Here is an 18,015-nt window from a genome sequence, read left to right on the forward strand (position 1 = left end):
ACCATTTGTAGTTTACCTACATCTCCAGTGCCAGGAATATCATAAGCCTATTGTAGATGTTCAATAAATTGTTGAACCGAGAGACGAGAAATATGACAACTTTAGAAGAGCTAGGTGACTTATAAAACAGCTTTGAACATACACTAATATTAAAACATTCTATAGTTTTCTAGTAAGATCTTTGGACTTGCGTTTAATGATAAGCGATTCGGGGGGAGTGAGTGGGTGTTTAATTTTCCTATTAGTCTCTAAGAACAGTTTATAGTCTAGTGGACTATTGTTTTTATCTCTTGCCTTTGCTTCTTCTGAATGGAAGAGAGAGCAAGAAGTAAGAAGCACTGGTCCACCAGCTAATAAACTATTCAACTATATCACCATGTGAATTAACCCGCCCACACACTAGTTTTTTGCAATGGCAGAGTTGTACTTTGTGAGGCTTCATGCATCTTGCTTTATTCATTCTCTGTCCTCTCCTTTTAAGAATTGAATCAGTATTGGTTACATACTCAATGGTGTCTGTTCTTAGAGCCAGAAAAACAGAGGTGATGGGTTAAAAATAAAATAAATTGGGGGGCACCTGGGTGGTTCCATCGGTTAAGCATCTGACTCTTGATTTTGGCCCAGGTCATGATCTCAGGGTCCTGGGATCAAGCCCCATGTGGGGCTGTGCCCTCAGCAGGGAGTCTGCCTGAGATTCTCTCTCTCCCTTTCCCTCTTCCCCTCCCCGCCCCAAATAAAAATAAATAAATCTTAAAAAAAAAAATCAAGTGGAAATGCACATTTCTGTGTGCTTCTGGTTGGTCAGTAGCCCAAAGCTTCTCCTCACCACCCTCAGCCTCCAAAAATAAGTGGTTATACAATTTTTAAGCCAAGAAAATGTCAGAGTTCAAATAGGGTAATGGCAGCAGATGAAGTAAAGCTAGTGGGTCTAGTAGCCTTTTTTGTCTTGGTCGGGGTGGGGATAGGAAAAACAATTAGATTAGTTAATTAAGTCAAATGTCTTCCCATAATAATGTAAAATAGATAATATGTTTTAAGTACAGTATCTTGTGTGGAGCTCCAAGTAGCCTGATTCTATTAAAGACGTATAGAGCACTGATACATGGATTTGAGATGTGCATTTCAATCTGCCCCCTGTGAAACCAATTCTCTTGTTCTGTTCATCTTCATTCTTTTGGTCTGTACCTTGCCATAGACTAACTGACAGCAATTAAATAGAGTTTTTGAGAGATGAAAAGAGGGGAAGTATTAGAGAATCTGATCTTCTTAATATCTTAGTCAAGTGATGTTTGTTAATATTTAAAAAATTTGTATCTCAGCTTTTCAAGTAGCTCTAAACTTGACAGTAGAAAGTAAAGCAGAACAAAAGCTATGTTTCTTTAGAGGGCCGAGGCATTAACTTGTGCTTCTATTGGACTTTAAAGTGTTGAACCTGTGGAAATGTCAGCAACTCACCCTCTGTATGCTCAGTGATAAGTCTGTTTTTGCCATGGAATGGAATATTATTACATAGATCATTACTCTTAAATCCTTTCTCTAATACATAAATTTAAAAAACATACCTAAGTGAAGGATTAGTTTATTATGTTATTTTATTGATTGATGTTCCTACCATGTTTCTTTGTTGTAGTAGTGCTAGACCATCTTTGGTCCCAAGGAAGTATGGTATGTAGATAGAGCTTCTGCTTTACCCTGTTTTATCCCAGATTTAGACACGCCTCTAGAGTTTGGGGCTGGAGCTGAAATGAACCAAATTGTACAATCACATGTATATTATTAGGCTGTTATCTTAATATAAAAAGAGACGACTCGGTAGATGTCTTTCATGGCAGTAGGTGTGTAAGGAATGTGCCAGATTGAAAGACACGGCTGTTAAATAATGATTAAGGACTGGATGGAAACTTACTTTTGTTGTAGTTATTTGGTACATTAAGTGGAATTTGGCTTAAGATCGTACAAGCCTGCCCTTCTTCTGTGTGATGGAAAATGTTGCTTAGTAACTTGGTTTTTTCCACGATGCCACTTTAAATTAGCATTCCAAAGGATTTTGAAGTATGGGTTGTACTCATGTGACTTTCTTGAAATAACTAGGCTCTAACCAAAGTAGCATAAATAATCATCTCTTAATACATGCATGTGTGTAAGACATAAAACAATATTAAGATGGAGTCAAAGCTAAGTTGACAGATAAACCCTTGTGTTTACCATGAAGAATAATCATTTGTTAGCTGGAGGAGTGATTATGTGGCTCTTTCATTCTGAAAGCATTTGAGCTTCCTCTTTAGAATTTGTGACTATTTGGAATTCAGACCTATTATTACTGACTGATGGGGACCATCATTAGAGCTAAGGATAGGAGTAGCTGATATCCTTAATGAAAGAAATATGCTATTTGTTCATCTCATTTACCCGTAATAACCTCCCTGTTTACAGGTCAAATGACTTTGAAGTTAGGTTAAAATTTAGCTCTATTGGTCAGATGATAATTTGTGTACCATCATTTACACTATTGATTTTTTGTGTATTTGTTTCTTTTTAGAATTGTGATAATTTACATGAGGATCTATATGTGATCCAGGCTCATGATTCACCCATATATATATACCAGCTTGTATTTGTTAAAGTTTGTGGACCAACAAATGCTGAGCTATGATCAGTGAAACATTGACAATGCTATTTCCCATCTTAGCTGGCTTACTTAATGAGCTTGGGCTTTATCAGGGGCTGATTGCTTTATTCAGTGGCATTTTCAGCCTAAAGAAGTGAACTTGTAAAGGAAATATTTTGCACAGCATGTTTTGCTTGCTTTCCCTCTCTTCCGTCCTTGGGTCCCTCCAGCTCCCTTAGTGGCATTTTTCGCCCTGAACTGAGTCCCCGAGGCAGAGTATATAGCCCAGAAGCCAGAGCTGGGAGACCTGTGGCAAGGTTGAGAGCCTAAGCTAGAGGATACTCAGGGGAATGTGCTTTGCCTGGGGACGCCACTGGGAGCAGCCTGGGCCGTGGATCTGTGGGACTGGAAGGTCAGAGTAGATCAATGCGTGACAGTAGGCAGCAGGCAGAAGGGGGCACACAGGAATCTTGGGGTTTGGTGGAAGTGATGCAAGAAGACAGCACTAAAGGAAAGAATAAGGAAAAGTCCAGTCACATCAGGAATCTGTCTACAGAAACGGAGAGAATTATGACACCATCTGGGCAGCAAACTTGGGACATCGGAAGTTCTTTGGCATTTCAGTGCATGTTGTGCTCTAGCCAAGAAGCTTCTTAGACATTCCCTGTCAGGTTAGGCCCCAGGCCCTGGGTATGGGCCCCGAGAGCCCACTCATAAGAGCAGGTCTGCTAGGAAGGGAAAAGGAGGTGGCCTGGGCGGGTCCTGACACCTGAGGAAAGAGGTTAAGGACATGTGTCAGCACAGGCATAATTAGCACTTTGCTGAGCATTGTGGATTCCGTGACTCACAGGCCTTGGTGTAACACACCCTCTTCCAGGCAGTGAAACCACCCAGCCAGGGCCGGGAATGAGTGAGGCGTCCTAATATGTCTGCTCCATTCCACAGGACCAGCAAACCTTACGTCTCTGTGGGTTATCGCTCTGCTCTTAGATTCTCTGCCTGGTAACCCAGAAGGCAGTGTAGAGGAGTTTATGGTATAAAGAGGGTAAAGATGCTTCAATTCAAAAGTGGCCCAGTTGTTTGCATTCTGTATAAAAACCTTAGTTCTCTTTTTTTTTGGGTTTTTCATAGCAAAAAAAAAAAAAAAGTCTGTTTGCAAAGGAATGCAGTGGAATAAATCATATAAATGATGATTAATCTATGAGAAGGATGTACTTTGTGACCATGTAAGTAGTTCTGCTGTATATTACGCACATTTAGATATATAAGAAATACTTACATACATGTATGTAGTCCAAGTACATATACATATGTGTAAGTTTCTATTCCTTAGGAATTTCTGAGAATTAGGAGATTTCAATTATGAATTGTTTGTAACTCAGTGTTTTGGGCCCTTTTAAAAGACATTAGTACAAGATTACTTTGTCTATTTTTATTTATATTATGAAATTAGATCAATTTACCGGGGTGAAGAACTCATTAACTTTAAAATCCCGTTTATGTCTTTTCAGATTCCCTTCTGATCATGTGTCTATTTGTCAGTATGTTTAGTTTTTAACTTAAATTATTTCATATGTACGTTTGCATGTGATGATTTGGTTCACTTGGTGTTTATTTTTAATAGCTTTATTGTATGGTGATGTAACATTTTAATTATGATTCTCTTATTGTTGACTGGGTCAATGATATTCTTATTTTCCATTATTGAAAATGTCATCGGCGTGAACCTTTCTTAACAGATTATTTTTGGATTGTTTCCTTGGGGCATTTTGCCCAAGGTGAGATTCCCAAGTCAAAGGGCAGGAACAATTTTACAGCTTCGGTTACATATTGCCAAATTGTTTTCCGGAAAGACTGAGCTAATTTGCCCCACCACTAACAGTGTATAAAGCACAGTTTCAATTTTAGACAGTTCAGAAAGTCTGAGCAGACACGGGAAGTATAATTATATTTCTACCCCGAGGCCTACCTGTATAGATGGCTCTCATAAGGAAACTCAATATATGGACTTGGAAATGATGGAACTGATAAAGTGTGTTGCTAATTTATTCTTCAGAATGTGGAGCCTTGAAGTTAGAGCTTTTGCGGCTGGAGAACATGGGTGTTGAGGTGGAGGCCCCTTTGGGACAAGTGCAGTGCTGTGGTCCCATGCTCTGAGAAGTTATTAAGGCCAGAGCAGAGAGAAAGGACAGCTAGGCCCCAGCGTTTCTGCCAGTGAGGTCGTCAGGCCTCCGAGGAATTCTGGAGGACTTCTGGGAGGTTAGGGGAGGCTGGGGCGGGGGGTGAATTTTGGAGTCTGGCACGCAGCGAAGGAGAGGGCATGTCCAGTGGGTACACTGGGGCCACCAGTCACTGAGCCATGTACCCCCCGGGTAACTGCTAACTGAAGGCCTTTCTCATTGGAAATGTCATCTCGGGTGTTGGAGTGATTTTTTTCCTTTGGGACAGAATTATTAATTTTATAATGGAAGTTGATAGAGATGACAGATTCTGTGGAAATCTGTTCATTCTGTAAGGATACACTTGCCTGGTCTATAAAGGCTTCTTTGCCTTGTTTCTGACAGGGGAAAATCTTAGACCTTTTCCAGAGAAATAGATTTTTCTCATTGCTCATGCATGCTGACATAGCATTGGACCTTTGCCAGCTTCCCCAGTGACTTGCAAAAATTCTATAACCTAAATATAGGACATGTAACAGCACGTTATAGAACTGGGCCAGGAAGGTACTGGAGAAGACAAACATAATCCCTATAGCATGCAGTTCAGGAAGGCAGAAAGGAACAAAGATCAAGTCATTGATAAGGATTTGGGTTGTCTAAAAATTATGTGTATATACTTTAAAGGAAGTAAATTGAGCGGGTATTATCCTGGAAATTCCAAGTCATACGGTTACATGGGAGTTGAGATAAAAAAAATCTCAACTTCCTACCTCAAGAGAGAGGTAGGAAGCATTCAGTAGCCGGCAGAGAACAACACCAGGGCTGTCACGTGACCTACCTGGGGATTTTATTTATATTTTACTGTCAAATTGATTTTTTTCCTTTGGTGGTAAAGCGTATATAACAAAGATCGTTGTCTTAACCTTTCTTAAGTGTACAGTTCAATGGTGTTAACTACATTCACAGTGTTGTGCAACCATCACCACTATTTCCAAAACTTTTTTATCACCTCCAACAGAAACTTGCTGTGTTAGGGATTTATTTTGTAATTGGTCATCTCAGAACTTTTTCTGGTTCAAAAAAATGCAGAGTTCAAAACCTTCTTCTTCTTCTTTCTTTTTTTTTTTTTTTAGTTCCAGTATATGCCATAGGCTAGGGTTGATTCTGGTAGGTATGTGTACCTCGTTCATTGGTTTCCTTTCATCCGTCCTAACCCTGCATGCATGGTGGAAGAGGGTGCCCGTCCAAGTGCGGGGGGAGGGATGTTGTTCTGTCAAGGATGTGTGAGTAGCTGTGTCCCCCTGTTGGAACCTCTGAATCAACTGTTTGTAGAAGAACACGGGCAGTCTTACTTATTTAATGTATTTTAAAATTAAAAAGCAGTATTATATTCTTGACAGTTCAGAAAAAAATTGAGAACTTGTCATCCCTTTGAACACAAAAATGATTATTTTTCCATATTCCTTTTTGATCTTTGTTCATATACATGTTTTTGACATAGTTGATAGTGATGGATCTAACTATATATAAATAACTTACTTTTCATCTATTATATCACTCACAATTTTTCACAGGCTTATGAATGGATGTAGCTTAGTTTTTTTAACCATACGATCTTCTTCGACATTTAGGTTGCCAAAATTTATAACTATTATAGATGAACATCTTCAGACATATGCTTTCTATAGTTTAACCACTTCATTTTATTCTCGTGAGAGAGACAAATACAGTGTTCATATTTATCTTTTTTTTTTTTTAAAGATTTTATTTATTTGGGAGAGAGAGCATGTGCAGGGGTGGGGAGTGGCAGGCAGAGGGAGAAGCAGGCTCCCCACTGAGCAGGGAGCCCGACATGGGGCTCAGTCCCAGGACCCTGGGATCATGACTTGAGCCACAGTCAGAGCTTAACTGACTGAGCCACCCAGACGCCCCTTCATATTTATCTTATTGTGGGCCATGGCTCCTGCGTTTTCCATGAAGCTACGGCACAATCTCTGGTGGTGTGTTTTTGTAATTATGGCAAACACGAGATGGATGACAAATGTTTGAATTGGTTACAGGTTGTGAAGATCTTAGAGAAGCACGACCCCTTGAAGAACACCCAGGCAAAGTATGGATCCATCCCTCCAGATGAGGCCAGTGCTGTACAGAATTATGTAGAACACATGCTCTTCTTGCTGATCGAAGAGCAAGCCAAGGATGCTGCGATGGGGCCAATTCTGGAATTTGTGGTCTCAGAGAACATCATGGAGAAACTCTTCCTCTGGAGCTTGCGGAGGGAATTTACTGATGAGACTAAAATCGAGCAGCTCAAGATGTATGAGATGCTGGTCACTCAGTCACACCAGCCTCTGCTGCACCACAAGCCCATCCTGAAGCCCCTGATGATGTTGCTGAGCTCTTGTTCGGGAACAACCACCCCCGCTGTGGAGGGGAAGCTGGTTGTCCTGCTCAATCAGCTTTGTTCCATCCTTGCCAAAGATCCATCTATTCTGGAACTCTTCTTCCACACTAGTGAGGACCAAGGGGCCACCAACTTCCTCATCTTCTCCCTTCTGATTCCCTTCATTCACCGAGAGGGGACAGTAGGTCAGCAGGCCCGGGACGCTTTGCTGTTCATCATGTCTCTGTCTGCTGAGAACAGCATGGTAGCCTATCACATCGTGGAGAACACCTACTTTTGTCCAGTAAGTCCCCTCATTGGCATGCTTTCTACCCACTTTTTTCTTCTCCTGTGCTACTGGTAAATCCTTTTTCTCTTCCTTTCTTTTCAGCAAGTTGTCCTTGGCACCTTCTAAGGGAAGATGTTTGCAGGAAATCTTTTGGAGGGAGCAGAGGAATCTAAGTTGAGATGCTATTTGGCTGAGCATTGTCAGCTCCAAATAAGCCAGCAGAGGAAACTATATGTGTTACCATTTCTTGTGTCATTTCTGTTGGGTTAGGAATGATTTTAGCTTTTTTCTAAGAGCATATCCTGAGTGATCGGTGAAACCTGCACTTTCTATATGCTTTTCTAGTCGATTTCGCACCCTAGAATCATGGCCTGTGGCGAGCCCGCTCAGCTGGTTTCACAAATTAATTTGTTTCTCAGCAAGATAATGACCATAATTGTAGATACAAAGCACCTGTTTTATTTTAAAAAATAAATACGTATTTACAGTTTGAGGGAGCAGGAAATCTGTACAGTTTCCTGATCATCGGCATGTGAGAAAGAAAGTGCGAGGTCCTTGGCAGACGTTGCTATACCACTGGTCCAACCACAGTCACAGGTCCAGAAAGGAATGGGGACCGTCTGGGACCCTGGAGATACTTTAGGGCTCTGATTAGTTTTTTGTGTCAGTGTTGTCTTTGGAAGCGGGGTTTGAATGGCAGATTTGTATCTTCTGGTTTGTCGGAGATGTTGGGTAACGGCTCTTTTTATGTTCCCTGCTCAGTGAACACTATCTAGCCTATTGGCTTTTCTTTTTACCATCTCCTCATTACACTTCTTGATAAACTATATTGTCTTGAGTGTGCCTGATTCTGCTGGAATCGTAAGACTATTAATGAGTTTTATTGGAACAGGCCAGGCAAGTTGCTGTAAATAGATTAGATTCATTATTAACGAAGGCTGTATGGGTAGTTCTTGACCAGGGGAGAGGGCAATTAGGAATGTCTGTGGGGGTGTGCTTTGTCGTCATAGGGACATGAGGTGGCCGGGGAGGGAGGTCAACTGGTGTTTAGTATGCAGGGTCCAGGGATGCTTTATGTCTGGTAGTTTGTGGAGCAGTCTGGCACGGTAAAGAATTGACTTGCCCAAGATGCTCATAGCAACTCTAGTGAATAATGCATTGTGTTTTACTTTAAGGTTCAAAAGCAGTGATCTTCTTTATGCTACTAGATTTTTATTTTTACTGGTGAATATTTATTTTGGGGCAAACAATGGGTAAAAATTTTGAAAACTAAGACTTCAGTTCAGAAATTCTGGGTACCGTTTGTCTCTTCAGGGTTCTGACAAGTAGAATTAGAAATTGTACAAAGATTGATAGTCAGATGGGAAGGAAAGTGCTGATTCCCTTCATGTGTATCAACGTAGTAAATGTCCCTTCCTTATTGCCTTCAATAGTGTAGTTTCTTACAGACTCTTTTTAAAGAATATATCATAGGTAAAAATGGGACTTCTCACCTGAATCTAAGCATCTTTGGAGTACATTGCTTTATTACTTTTCTATTTCTGCTGTAACAAATTACCAGAAACTGGTGGCTTTAAACAAGACAGATTCATTATCTTACAGTAGTATTATCTTACTGTAGGTTAGAAGTCCAGCAGGTCTCACTGGGCAAAAATCGAGATGTTGGCAGGGCTGTGCTCCTTTCTGGAGGCTCTCGTGGTGAGTGCATTTCCTTGCCTTCTCCAGCTTCTAGAGGCCTCCCATATTCCTAGGCTCATGGCCCCTTCCTCCCCTTCCACTGTCAGCAGTATGACATCTCTCTGACTGTCCCCCTGACTCTGCTCTTCTGCCTCCCTCTTCTAATTTTAAGGACCCTTGTGATTACACTGGGTTTACCTGGATCATCCGGGATAATCTCCTTATTTAACGATCAGCTGACAGGCAACTTTAATTCCCCTTTGCCATGTAACCTAATATAGTCACAGGCTCACGGATTAGGAGCAGACAGCGTGGGTGTGTGGGTAGGTGGGGGGCATCAGTCTGCCTACCACGTTTGCTGGATCCACTTCAGAGAGCTCTTGAAGAAACGTTGAGTCGTAACACAGTAGAATCAGAGTTCTTTTAGGAGTTTAATCTAACGTGTGCGATGGGTGAGTTTGCTCAAGACTGGGAGATGCTGAGGAGGTCGGGAGTTACATTAGGGTCTAGAAACAAGAGTGAGAGGGAGGAGAATGGAAGGGAGGTGCTGGATATGAGCAATGCTGTGGAGGCAGAAGCTTACTAAAAATAGTTTTGTGAGGGAGCAGTTATACAGAGGGCTTATTTGAATTGTTTTGGGTAGTTCTGTTAAAGAAACACAGGTATCAAGACAAATCATCAAAATATTCAGGTGGTTCTCCTGATCGGTATGCAAAAGGCAATTAAAAAAAGATACCATTTACAAAAGCAACACTATTCTAAGGTATCTTGAGTAGTAAATCTAACAAATATATGAAAGGCCTTTATAGAGAAAATTATAAAACTTTACTGAAGGGCATAAAAGCAGACCTAAATGAATGGAAAGCTATTTAGTTTGTAGGTGTTGTGTAGATGACACTTTCCTGCAGATAAGTCCATAAAGTTAATGCCATTTGTGTTTTACAACTTTTCATTATGAAGAAGAGTAAAATATGGAAGACTTGGAAAAATACTGAAATGAACACCCCATACACACCACTTACATTCAAAATTGTTATTATTTGTGTTTATCATCTATGCTTTTTGGTTGTGCTGTACCATTTGAAATGACGATACAGACATTTGGAATTAAGTTATAGACATCAAATACTTTTATTTATTTATTTTTTAAAGATTTTATTTATTTGACAGAGAGAGACACAGCGAGAGAGGGAACACAAGCAGGGGGATTGGGAGAGGGAGAAGCAGGCTTCCCACTGAGCAGGGAGCCCGATGCAGGGCTCGATCCCAGGACCTTGGGCTCATGACCTGAGCCGAAGGCAGATGCTTAACAGCTGAGCCATCACAAATCAAGAGGCATGTGCTAGGTTGTCTCACTTTTGTGATGCTACACTTGATCACTTGATTGGTTAAAGTGATGACCACTGCATCTCTCCATGTAAAGGTAACATATCCCCTTTGCAATTGTAAGATGTTGTTAGTGAGGTGTTAATGTGACTTCAATAAAAATCCCAATAGGGTTCTTCATGAAACATGACAAATCAATGCTAAAAATTATATAAATGTGTGTAAAAGACCAGGAATAACAGATAATCATGAATAATGATTATATTTGTTGAGAACTTACTCTATGCCAAATACTGTTCTTAGTGCTTCACATGTATTAAATCATCTCATCCTCACAAGTGTAGGTACGAGTGTCCTATCCTTTTTATAGATAAAGAAACTGAGGCACAGTGACATTAAGTAAATCTGTACAAGGCCACATGGCTAGTAAGATATAAAGTCAGGATCTGAACCTGGACAGCCTGGCTCAAGGACCCATGTGTGTAACCACCACTTTGTACATGGGTAATAAAATATCAAGACATCCTATAACGCATGAACCATAAAGAAACGACTGGAATTAACAACAGAAACACAGACTGGGAGAAGATATTTGCAAGACATATAACTACAAACGGTTGGTACCCAAAATACACAAAAATATTTGTAATGCTACCAATTAGTAAGAAAACGATGAAGCTACCCGTTAGAAAACTGGGCAAAGGATATGAACAGACAATTCCCAGAAGACACCCAAAGCCAATACACGTAAGAAAATATGCTCATGTTCGCTAGCATCAGGGAAGTGCAGATTGAACCCACAGTGAGAGACCAGGTAATGCTCATCAGGGTGGCTAACTGTTGGATATCCGATAACACCAAATGTTGTCAAGGGGGAGGAAAAACAGGAACTCTTGAGAATATAAAGTGGTACGATAACTTAGGAAAGCTATGGCAATATTTGATAAGATGGGATATTTGCATACCATGTGATCCTGCATCTTCACTTCTAGATATCCGCTTTAGGGAAATCTGGCACATGGATATATGCAAAAAGATATTCAGTAGAATAGTGATTTGAGGAAGAGCAAAATAGAAATATATTGAGGGAAAAATAAATGAACTGGATTAGTCTGTATCAGTGGAATACTACTCAGGATTCAAAATGAATAAATCACATGTATTAGCATGCAACTACATCTACATGTGTGAACACCAATAATCTAAAAACATGTTGAACAGAAAAAGTAGCAAAAGGTTTCATACAATATGTTAGTATTTAGATAAATTTACGTAAAGTTTTAACTCACAGAATCTTAGTGTATACTGTTTTTTTAGATATGTATGTATACAGTAAAATTACAAAACCAAGCACAGGAATAATATGCCCTGAGGTCAAAATTGTGGTTACTTTTAGGGATGAAGGAAGGAGAAGAGATGGCAGTGGGATTGGAGTAGGGTTTAGCTCTATTTGTAATGTGCTTTTTTGGGGGAAAGAATAGAGTGCTTCAAAGAAATTATGGCAAAATATTAAAATCTGTTAAATCTCTGGGAAGATTTTTCTATGTTGTTTTATATGTTTGTAGTATTTAATACTTCAAAGTTTAAATATATTAGCAGAATGGAGCATGTTTTCAATGTTAGGATATCCACTTATTGTGTGTTTTAAGCAGATTTTCACTGAGTAATTGTTGCTTTTATAAAAACATGTTTTAGGGGCACCTGGGAGGCTCAGTCAGTTAAGCGTCCAACTCTTGATCTCAGCTCAGGTCTTGATCTCAGGGTCATGAGCTCAAGCCTCCTCTTTGGGTTCCATGCTGGGTGTGGAGCTTACTTAAAAACAAACAAACAAAAACAAAAAAAACCCACATGTTTTAAAACACTATATAGTTCATTAAAATGGGAGGGAAAACAATAGCTCCAGCTGACCTTATTTACTAGAATGGAACACAGAGCTTCGTTGTGATAAGTTGCCCCTCAGGATAGATCCCATAATCTCATTTGTACCCAGTTTTCTATAATTACATCTGACAACATAATTAAAAAAAATAAGAACTCTTTATGTTGAAGATGAAAGCGTACTCTGTTAGTTATCCAGCTAAGGACCACAATTGACAAAAAGCTTTCTCTAATTAGTGTGGTTGTCAAAGTGTGTTAGCATCAGGCTTTGGGAAGAGTAATGACTCTTTCAGGAAGCTGGACCACTTTTGGAAACTTCTGTGGTTGTAGTTGATAGGAAGGGCTGGTTCAGCTGCCTTTACTGTCAAGACATGCTCTCCCAAGAAAAGAAGGAGATTGAGAATACTCTGGGGAACAATTTAGTGCTAAGAAATGATTGGCAACTATATATGACCCTATCACTTTGAATTTTTTTGGCCAAACATTGATGCCCTCGTCACTTGTTACATATTGGCAAAGTAGAAAGCAGCTTATATGTAAATCAAGAAATGCAAATTGAAGTAAGCAACCTGTAGGTACACAGCCGCTGATAGGAAGTTATGTATCCCACACCCCAAATTTATGAGATTTTTTATTTTGGCAAGTTGCATCAAATAATCCCCACCAGCTGTTCTGCTGCTAGCTTCAGACTAGAGCCATCTGCTGAAGATCTTTTTCTTTTGCTAAAATTAACCAGGTACCATTAGATGTTTCAAGTTAAAGATGGACCTTCCCTGAATTGTTCAGCCCTCTGTGCATGTCCTCTTTCCTCCGTCCCCTGGAAACACTGCTGTGCCTAAGCCATGATGCCCGTCTCAGCACATGCGTTCTTTTCTTTCTTTCTTTTTTTTTTTTTTTAAAGATTTGATTTATTTATTTGACAGAGAGAGACACAGAGAGAGAGGGAACACAAGCAGGGGGAGCGGGAGAGGGAGAAGCAGGCTTCCCGTAGAGTGGGGAGCCCGATGCGGGGCTCGATCCCGGGACCCTGGGATCATGACCTGAGCCAAAGGCAGACGCTTAACGACTGAGCCACCCAGGTGCCCCATAGACATTTTATTTTTAAGTAAATGTTCAGTGTCCTTTTATTTTGAAATTTTTCAGTTAAAAATAAAATTGAAAAATAAATAGACTGTGCCGTTAAACTGCTGGGAAAATGATCCACAAACCTGTTGTTGCCTCTCCTTTTTTTTTTTTTTTTAAAGATTTTATTTATTTATTTGACAGAGAAAGACACAGTGAGAGAGGGAACACAAGCAGCGGGAGTGGGAGAGGGAGAAGGAGGCTCACAGCGGAGCAGGGAGCCCGATGCGGGGTTCGATCCCAGGACCCTGGGATCATGACCTGAGCCGAAGGCAGACGCTTAACGACTGAGCCACCCAGGCGCCCCGCCTCTCCTTTTCCCTTGTCCTGTGCCCACAGCACCCTCTGTGTCTCTCTGTGGAGCAGTGGTCTTTCCGGTCGTCTTTATTTGTTCAGCGGCTGTTTTCCCCAGCTCACCTGCTCTGACTTGTTCTCCGCTCTGGCCCCAGCACCAGCTGTACATAGTACCTGGCCCCCAGGGTTCTCAAATGTTCTAGAAATGCCTGTGGTGTTCTAGAAATGTTTGTGGATTGGGTGAATGAATCTGAACTCTGAGCGAAGTCTTGGAAAGGAAGATATAAATAGCAGTCAAGATTTGGAATCTTGGGATGCCTGGGTGGCTCAGTCGGTTAAGCGGCTGCCTTCGGCCCGGGTCATGATCCCAGAGTCCTGGAATCGAGTCCCACATCGGGCTCCTTGCTCAACAGGGAGCTGGCTTCTCCCTTTCTCTCTCTCTGCTTGTGCTCTCTGTCAAATAAATAAAATCTTAAAAAAAAAACAAAAAACGAAGCTCTTCCCTTAAAAAAAAAAAAAGATTTGGAATCTTGTTCTTTAAACTATGTCCCACTCTTTGTTCCGCAGACTCTTTTCTTCCCTGTTTGTCTGCCGTTCCAAAGAAGATAGCACAGGCATCCTCTAGCTCCACTTTCTGGAGGCAGGAACGCGGCGGGACTCTGTGTCCGGCTGCACACGGCACTGTCCTTCTGCGTAGGCAGGCTTCCCCTTGTATCTCAGCCATGCGCTTTTCCAAATACTCTTTTAAAAAAGAGAATATTAGGTATGTGTTATTTTTAATTACTGTCAGTGACGTATGTAATTTGAAAATTAATGTTGCTGTAATTACATTGATACACCAAATAGTGATTCCCAGCTTTTTAGTCAGACAAATTAAGCCTGTCTTTATGAATTCATCTTCAAAGCCTCAAAGTGGTTAAGGAATCGGGACTAGGCGGAATTCAAGCCTTTGTGCTGCGGTTAATTTATGTGAGTTAGCAAATGTAATTGATTTTTAAAATGTGACATCGAGATTAGATTTCCCTGCAAGGAGAACTCTTGGTCTGTGTTCTCTCTTGCCAGAGGCTTCAAATTTATAACCAGCAACTCACTGGGGTCACATTCAAAACTAGAATTAAAATGATTTGTTTGGGTATGTTGACAAGGAGTTAAATACTTTAAACAGGGGACGTTCTTCTTTGGGACCACAGATGCCCGGATTTTGAAAGAGTTAAGTGGGTACCATCTTGTTTACTGTTCATTTCCTGGACTGTAACATAGTATCCGGCCTGAAGGTGTTCGATTTGTTTCGAGTGAGTGAACGAATGCATGCATAAAGGTCACTAGCAAACACAGAAATGTATATAATCTTTGGATTTCTCCCGTATTGAAATGGTTTATCTGTTTTTCTCACGGCCCCTCCTAGTCCACTGGGGGCTTCTATTCCATATTGGGCCCACCCCCATGCACCGCTCTCCCATGGCATCAGCCGGTTTCTCTACATGAACACCTCCAGATTCTCAGTCTCCAGGCCTGTACTCTGTTGTTGAGCTGGATGTGTTACTCATGGCAAGTACTGCTAGCATCTGATACTCAGCATACCTGATGGGAATGGTCATCCACACCTCCAGTGTGGACTAGAATGACCAAGTCAGATCAGGTGAGCTGGAGAAGACAGCCAACAAACTAATAAATGCAAGAAAGACCACTGCTCCACAGAGGGACACAGAGGGACACAGAGGGTGCTGTGGACACAGGACCAGTGAATAGGAGAGGGAACGATGAGTTTGCAGAGAATTTTTCCAAGTTCAACTGCCTGTTGCCGCATTTCTTTCTTTTCTTTTTCTTTTTTTTTTTAATTTATTTTTTTAAGATTTTATTTATTTATTTGACAGAGACAGAGCGAGAGAGGGAACACAAGCAGGGGGAGTGGGAGAGGGAGAAGCAGGCTTCCCGCTGAGCAGGGAGTCCGATATGGGGCTCGATCCCAGGACCCTGGGATCATGACCTGAGCTGAAGGCAGACGCTTAACGACTGAGTCACCCAGGCGCCCCTCTTTCTGACTTTCTGTTTCTGATGCCAAACACTGGATTATTTTATCTCATCTGTCCAAGCCTCCCTTCCCTCCTCTCTCTGGTGTCTGTGGCTTTAGGTACCATCTACATATTAATGGCTCCGGATCTTCACGTTTAGTCCAGATCCCTCTCCTACTAATCATCAGATGCACACCTCTGTCTAGTGCGCTCCCCATTGCGGCGTCCCTCAAGCTCTTTTCCCTGGCCTACAAAACCCTGCAGGATCCGACTCCTGCTTACCCTGTCTGGCGCTTTCCACCTCTGCACCTACATTCCAATACTCCGGCACTTCTCTTAGTTCCTGGAAGATGCCATCTTTTCTTGGAGTTTTTGTACATCCTCCACGTGGAACAGCCCTCCTTCCAAGATTCTTTTTTGGGCTTACTCCTATTTATTCTTCAGCAGCTTGGACATCACTTCTGAGAACATTTCCTGCTCCCACCCCCCCAGGTCTGGGGTAAGGGCCTTTTGTATATCCACAGTACCATATTTTTTCTATTACGTATTCTGAGTATTTATGGCACTATTGTAATTGGTCTCTTCATCTCTTATTAGACTGTGAGATCAATGAATACGTCACCCTTTCTCTTCTGGGCCTAACTCAGGATTGAATGTTTCCTTGAGGGTTTCAGTCTGATGTGAGTTCCTCATAACCTTAGGGTCTACCGTGGAGCAATGCCTTTTATAGATTAACTGCCTTGCATCCATTCTGAGCATCTCCTGCCTCGTCAGTGTGGCTGCCAGTTGGGGTCTCGAAGGTGCTGTTGGCTAGCGCCACTTCCCAGTTGGGAGGCCTCTCGTACCGTGAAGTTCATTGTTTTCCTTGGTCTTACACTCTGCAAGGTAAAATCAACAGGTACCCAGTGAAAAGGGTGTTTCTCTCCTACAGTTCTATCTCTATTAAAGACATCACCCTTTTCTTAAGGACCAAGCTGGATGACCTGACAGATTCGAGGTCTCATTCACCCTCACTTCCTCAGCCCAAACGCTGGAAGTTTCATGTTAGCACTGGTGGAGGAAGGAAACCCCACGAGCTTTGGATTCCTGCTGGACTGACGGAGGCCTCACTAGAGCGTCCTCACAGCCACCTCACACGTGATGCTCAACTTTATTTCCTCTGCTCTTGTCTTATCGCTGGTGCTTCAGCTTAGACCCACCTTTTCTCTGAACAGTAATCGTCACATCTGACCCCTGACCCCTGACCTCCACTTCTTGTGGCTATCATTTGTGGCGATCAGATTAAGGTGCCAGATTTCTAGACTGTAAACCTGCGCGTATTGGTCATGACCTTTAACAAGTCTGCAGGCATCTTTCTCATAAAGCTGCTCATGGTTCTTACCTGTGGGCTCTTCTGTTGCGGGCTGCCTCCCTGCGGGGCTTCCTCCCCGGCCGTCCCTGGATTTGCACTCAGCGTGGCATACCGTCATGCATTGCTTATGGGTCTGCCTCTCTCCCGAATGCCTTGGGGGCAGAATCATGTTGTCTTCATCTCTGCATGTGTGTCCCTCACTCCCCGCACCCCTAGCCCGGCATATCCTGGCACAGAAGAGACACGCCAGCCGTATCAACTATGTGCATATGAGCCAGATCCCTCCGGTGCTGCTGTGTCCTCCGCTGGAGCTGTCCTGCCCTGCCGTCCCCACCTGCTGAATCCTTCCCCGCTAGCTCATATTTTTAATATTTGAATGCCTTGCTGCTTGGACCAGTGGCATCGGCATCCCCTGGTTGCAGCCTAAGAACTTTGGAAAAGGGCTGATATTGTATTTCTGAACGCAGGTACTTGCGACCGGGCTCAGTGGTCTCTACTCTTCGCTGCCCACAAAGCTAGAAGAGAAGGGTGAGGAATGGCACTGCCTTCTCAAAGACGACTGGCTTCTGCTCCCCTCTCTCGTCCAGTTCATGAACTCCCTGGAGTTTTGCAACGCCGTCATCCAGGTACCAGTGCTGCCAAGGAGCCCTTTGTTCTGGTCCCTTCAGAATCCGAGCATTGTCAAAGACGGGTTTATCAGCATTCCTTTGACAAATGTTAATGTCTGTGGAATATTGGTGCTTTCTTTTAAGCCTACTGAACGTCCTTGGATGACAAAAAATGTTAGTTTACAGGTTTGGGGGAAGTTTTAATTGAGGAAAAAAATGAGTGGATTTTCTTTCTCCTCCTTATAAAAAGTGTTAATTCTGTTTTGATTATCCACTTAGCCATCAAAAATAAGTTCAATGCTTGACTC

The 18,015-nt window shown here is 41.9% G+C and overlaps 1 protein-coding gene across 2 annotated transcripts in view; it reads left to right on the plus strand.

The window, feature by feature from the left end:
- FHIP1A (FHF complex subunit HOOK interacting protein 1A) overlaps window positions 1-18,015 on the plus strand; it is a 224,646-nt gene that overhangs the window by 148,641 nt on the left and 57,990 nt on the right. For both annotated transcript variants that reach the window (XM_078069309.1, XM_078069310.1), the window contains exons 4-5: window positions 6,828-7,454; window positions 17,567-17,725. In XM_078069309.1, the coding sequence (XP_077925435.1) occupies window positions 6,828-7,454; window positions 17,567-17,725 (786 nt within the window). The remainder of the gene's footprint in view (window positions 1-6,827; window positions 7,455-17,566; window positions 17,726-18,015) is intronic.

Source organism: Halichoerus grypus, chromosome 3 (genome assembly GCF_964656455.1).
Source record: "Halichoerus grypus chromosome 3, mHalGry1.hap1.1, whole genome shotgun sequence".
NCBI lineage: Eukaryota > Metazoa > Chordata > Mammalia > Carnivora > Phocidae > Halichoerus > Halichoerus grypus.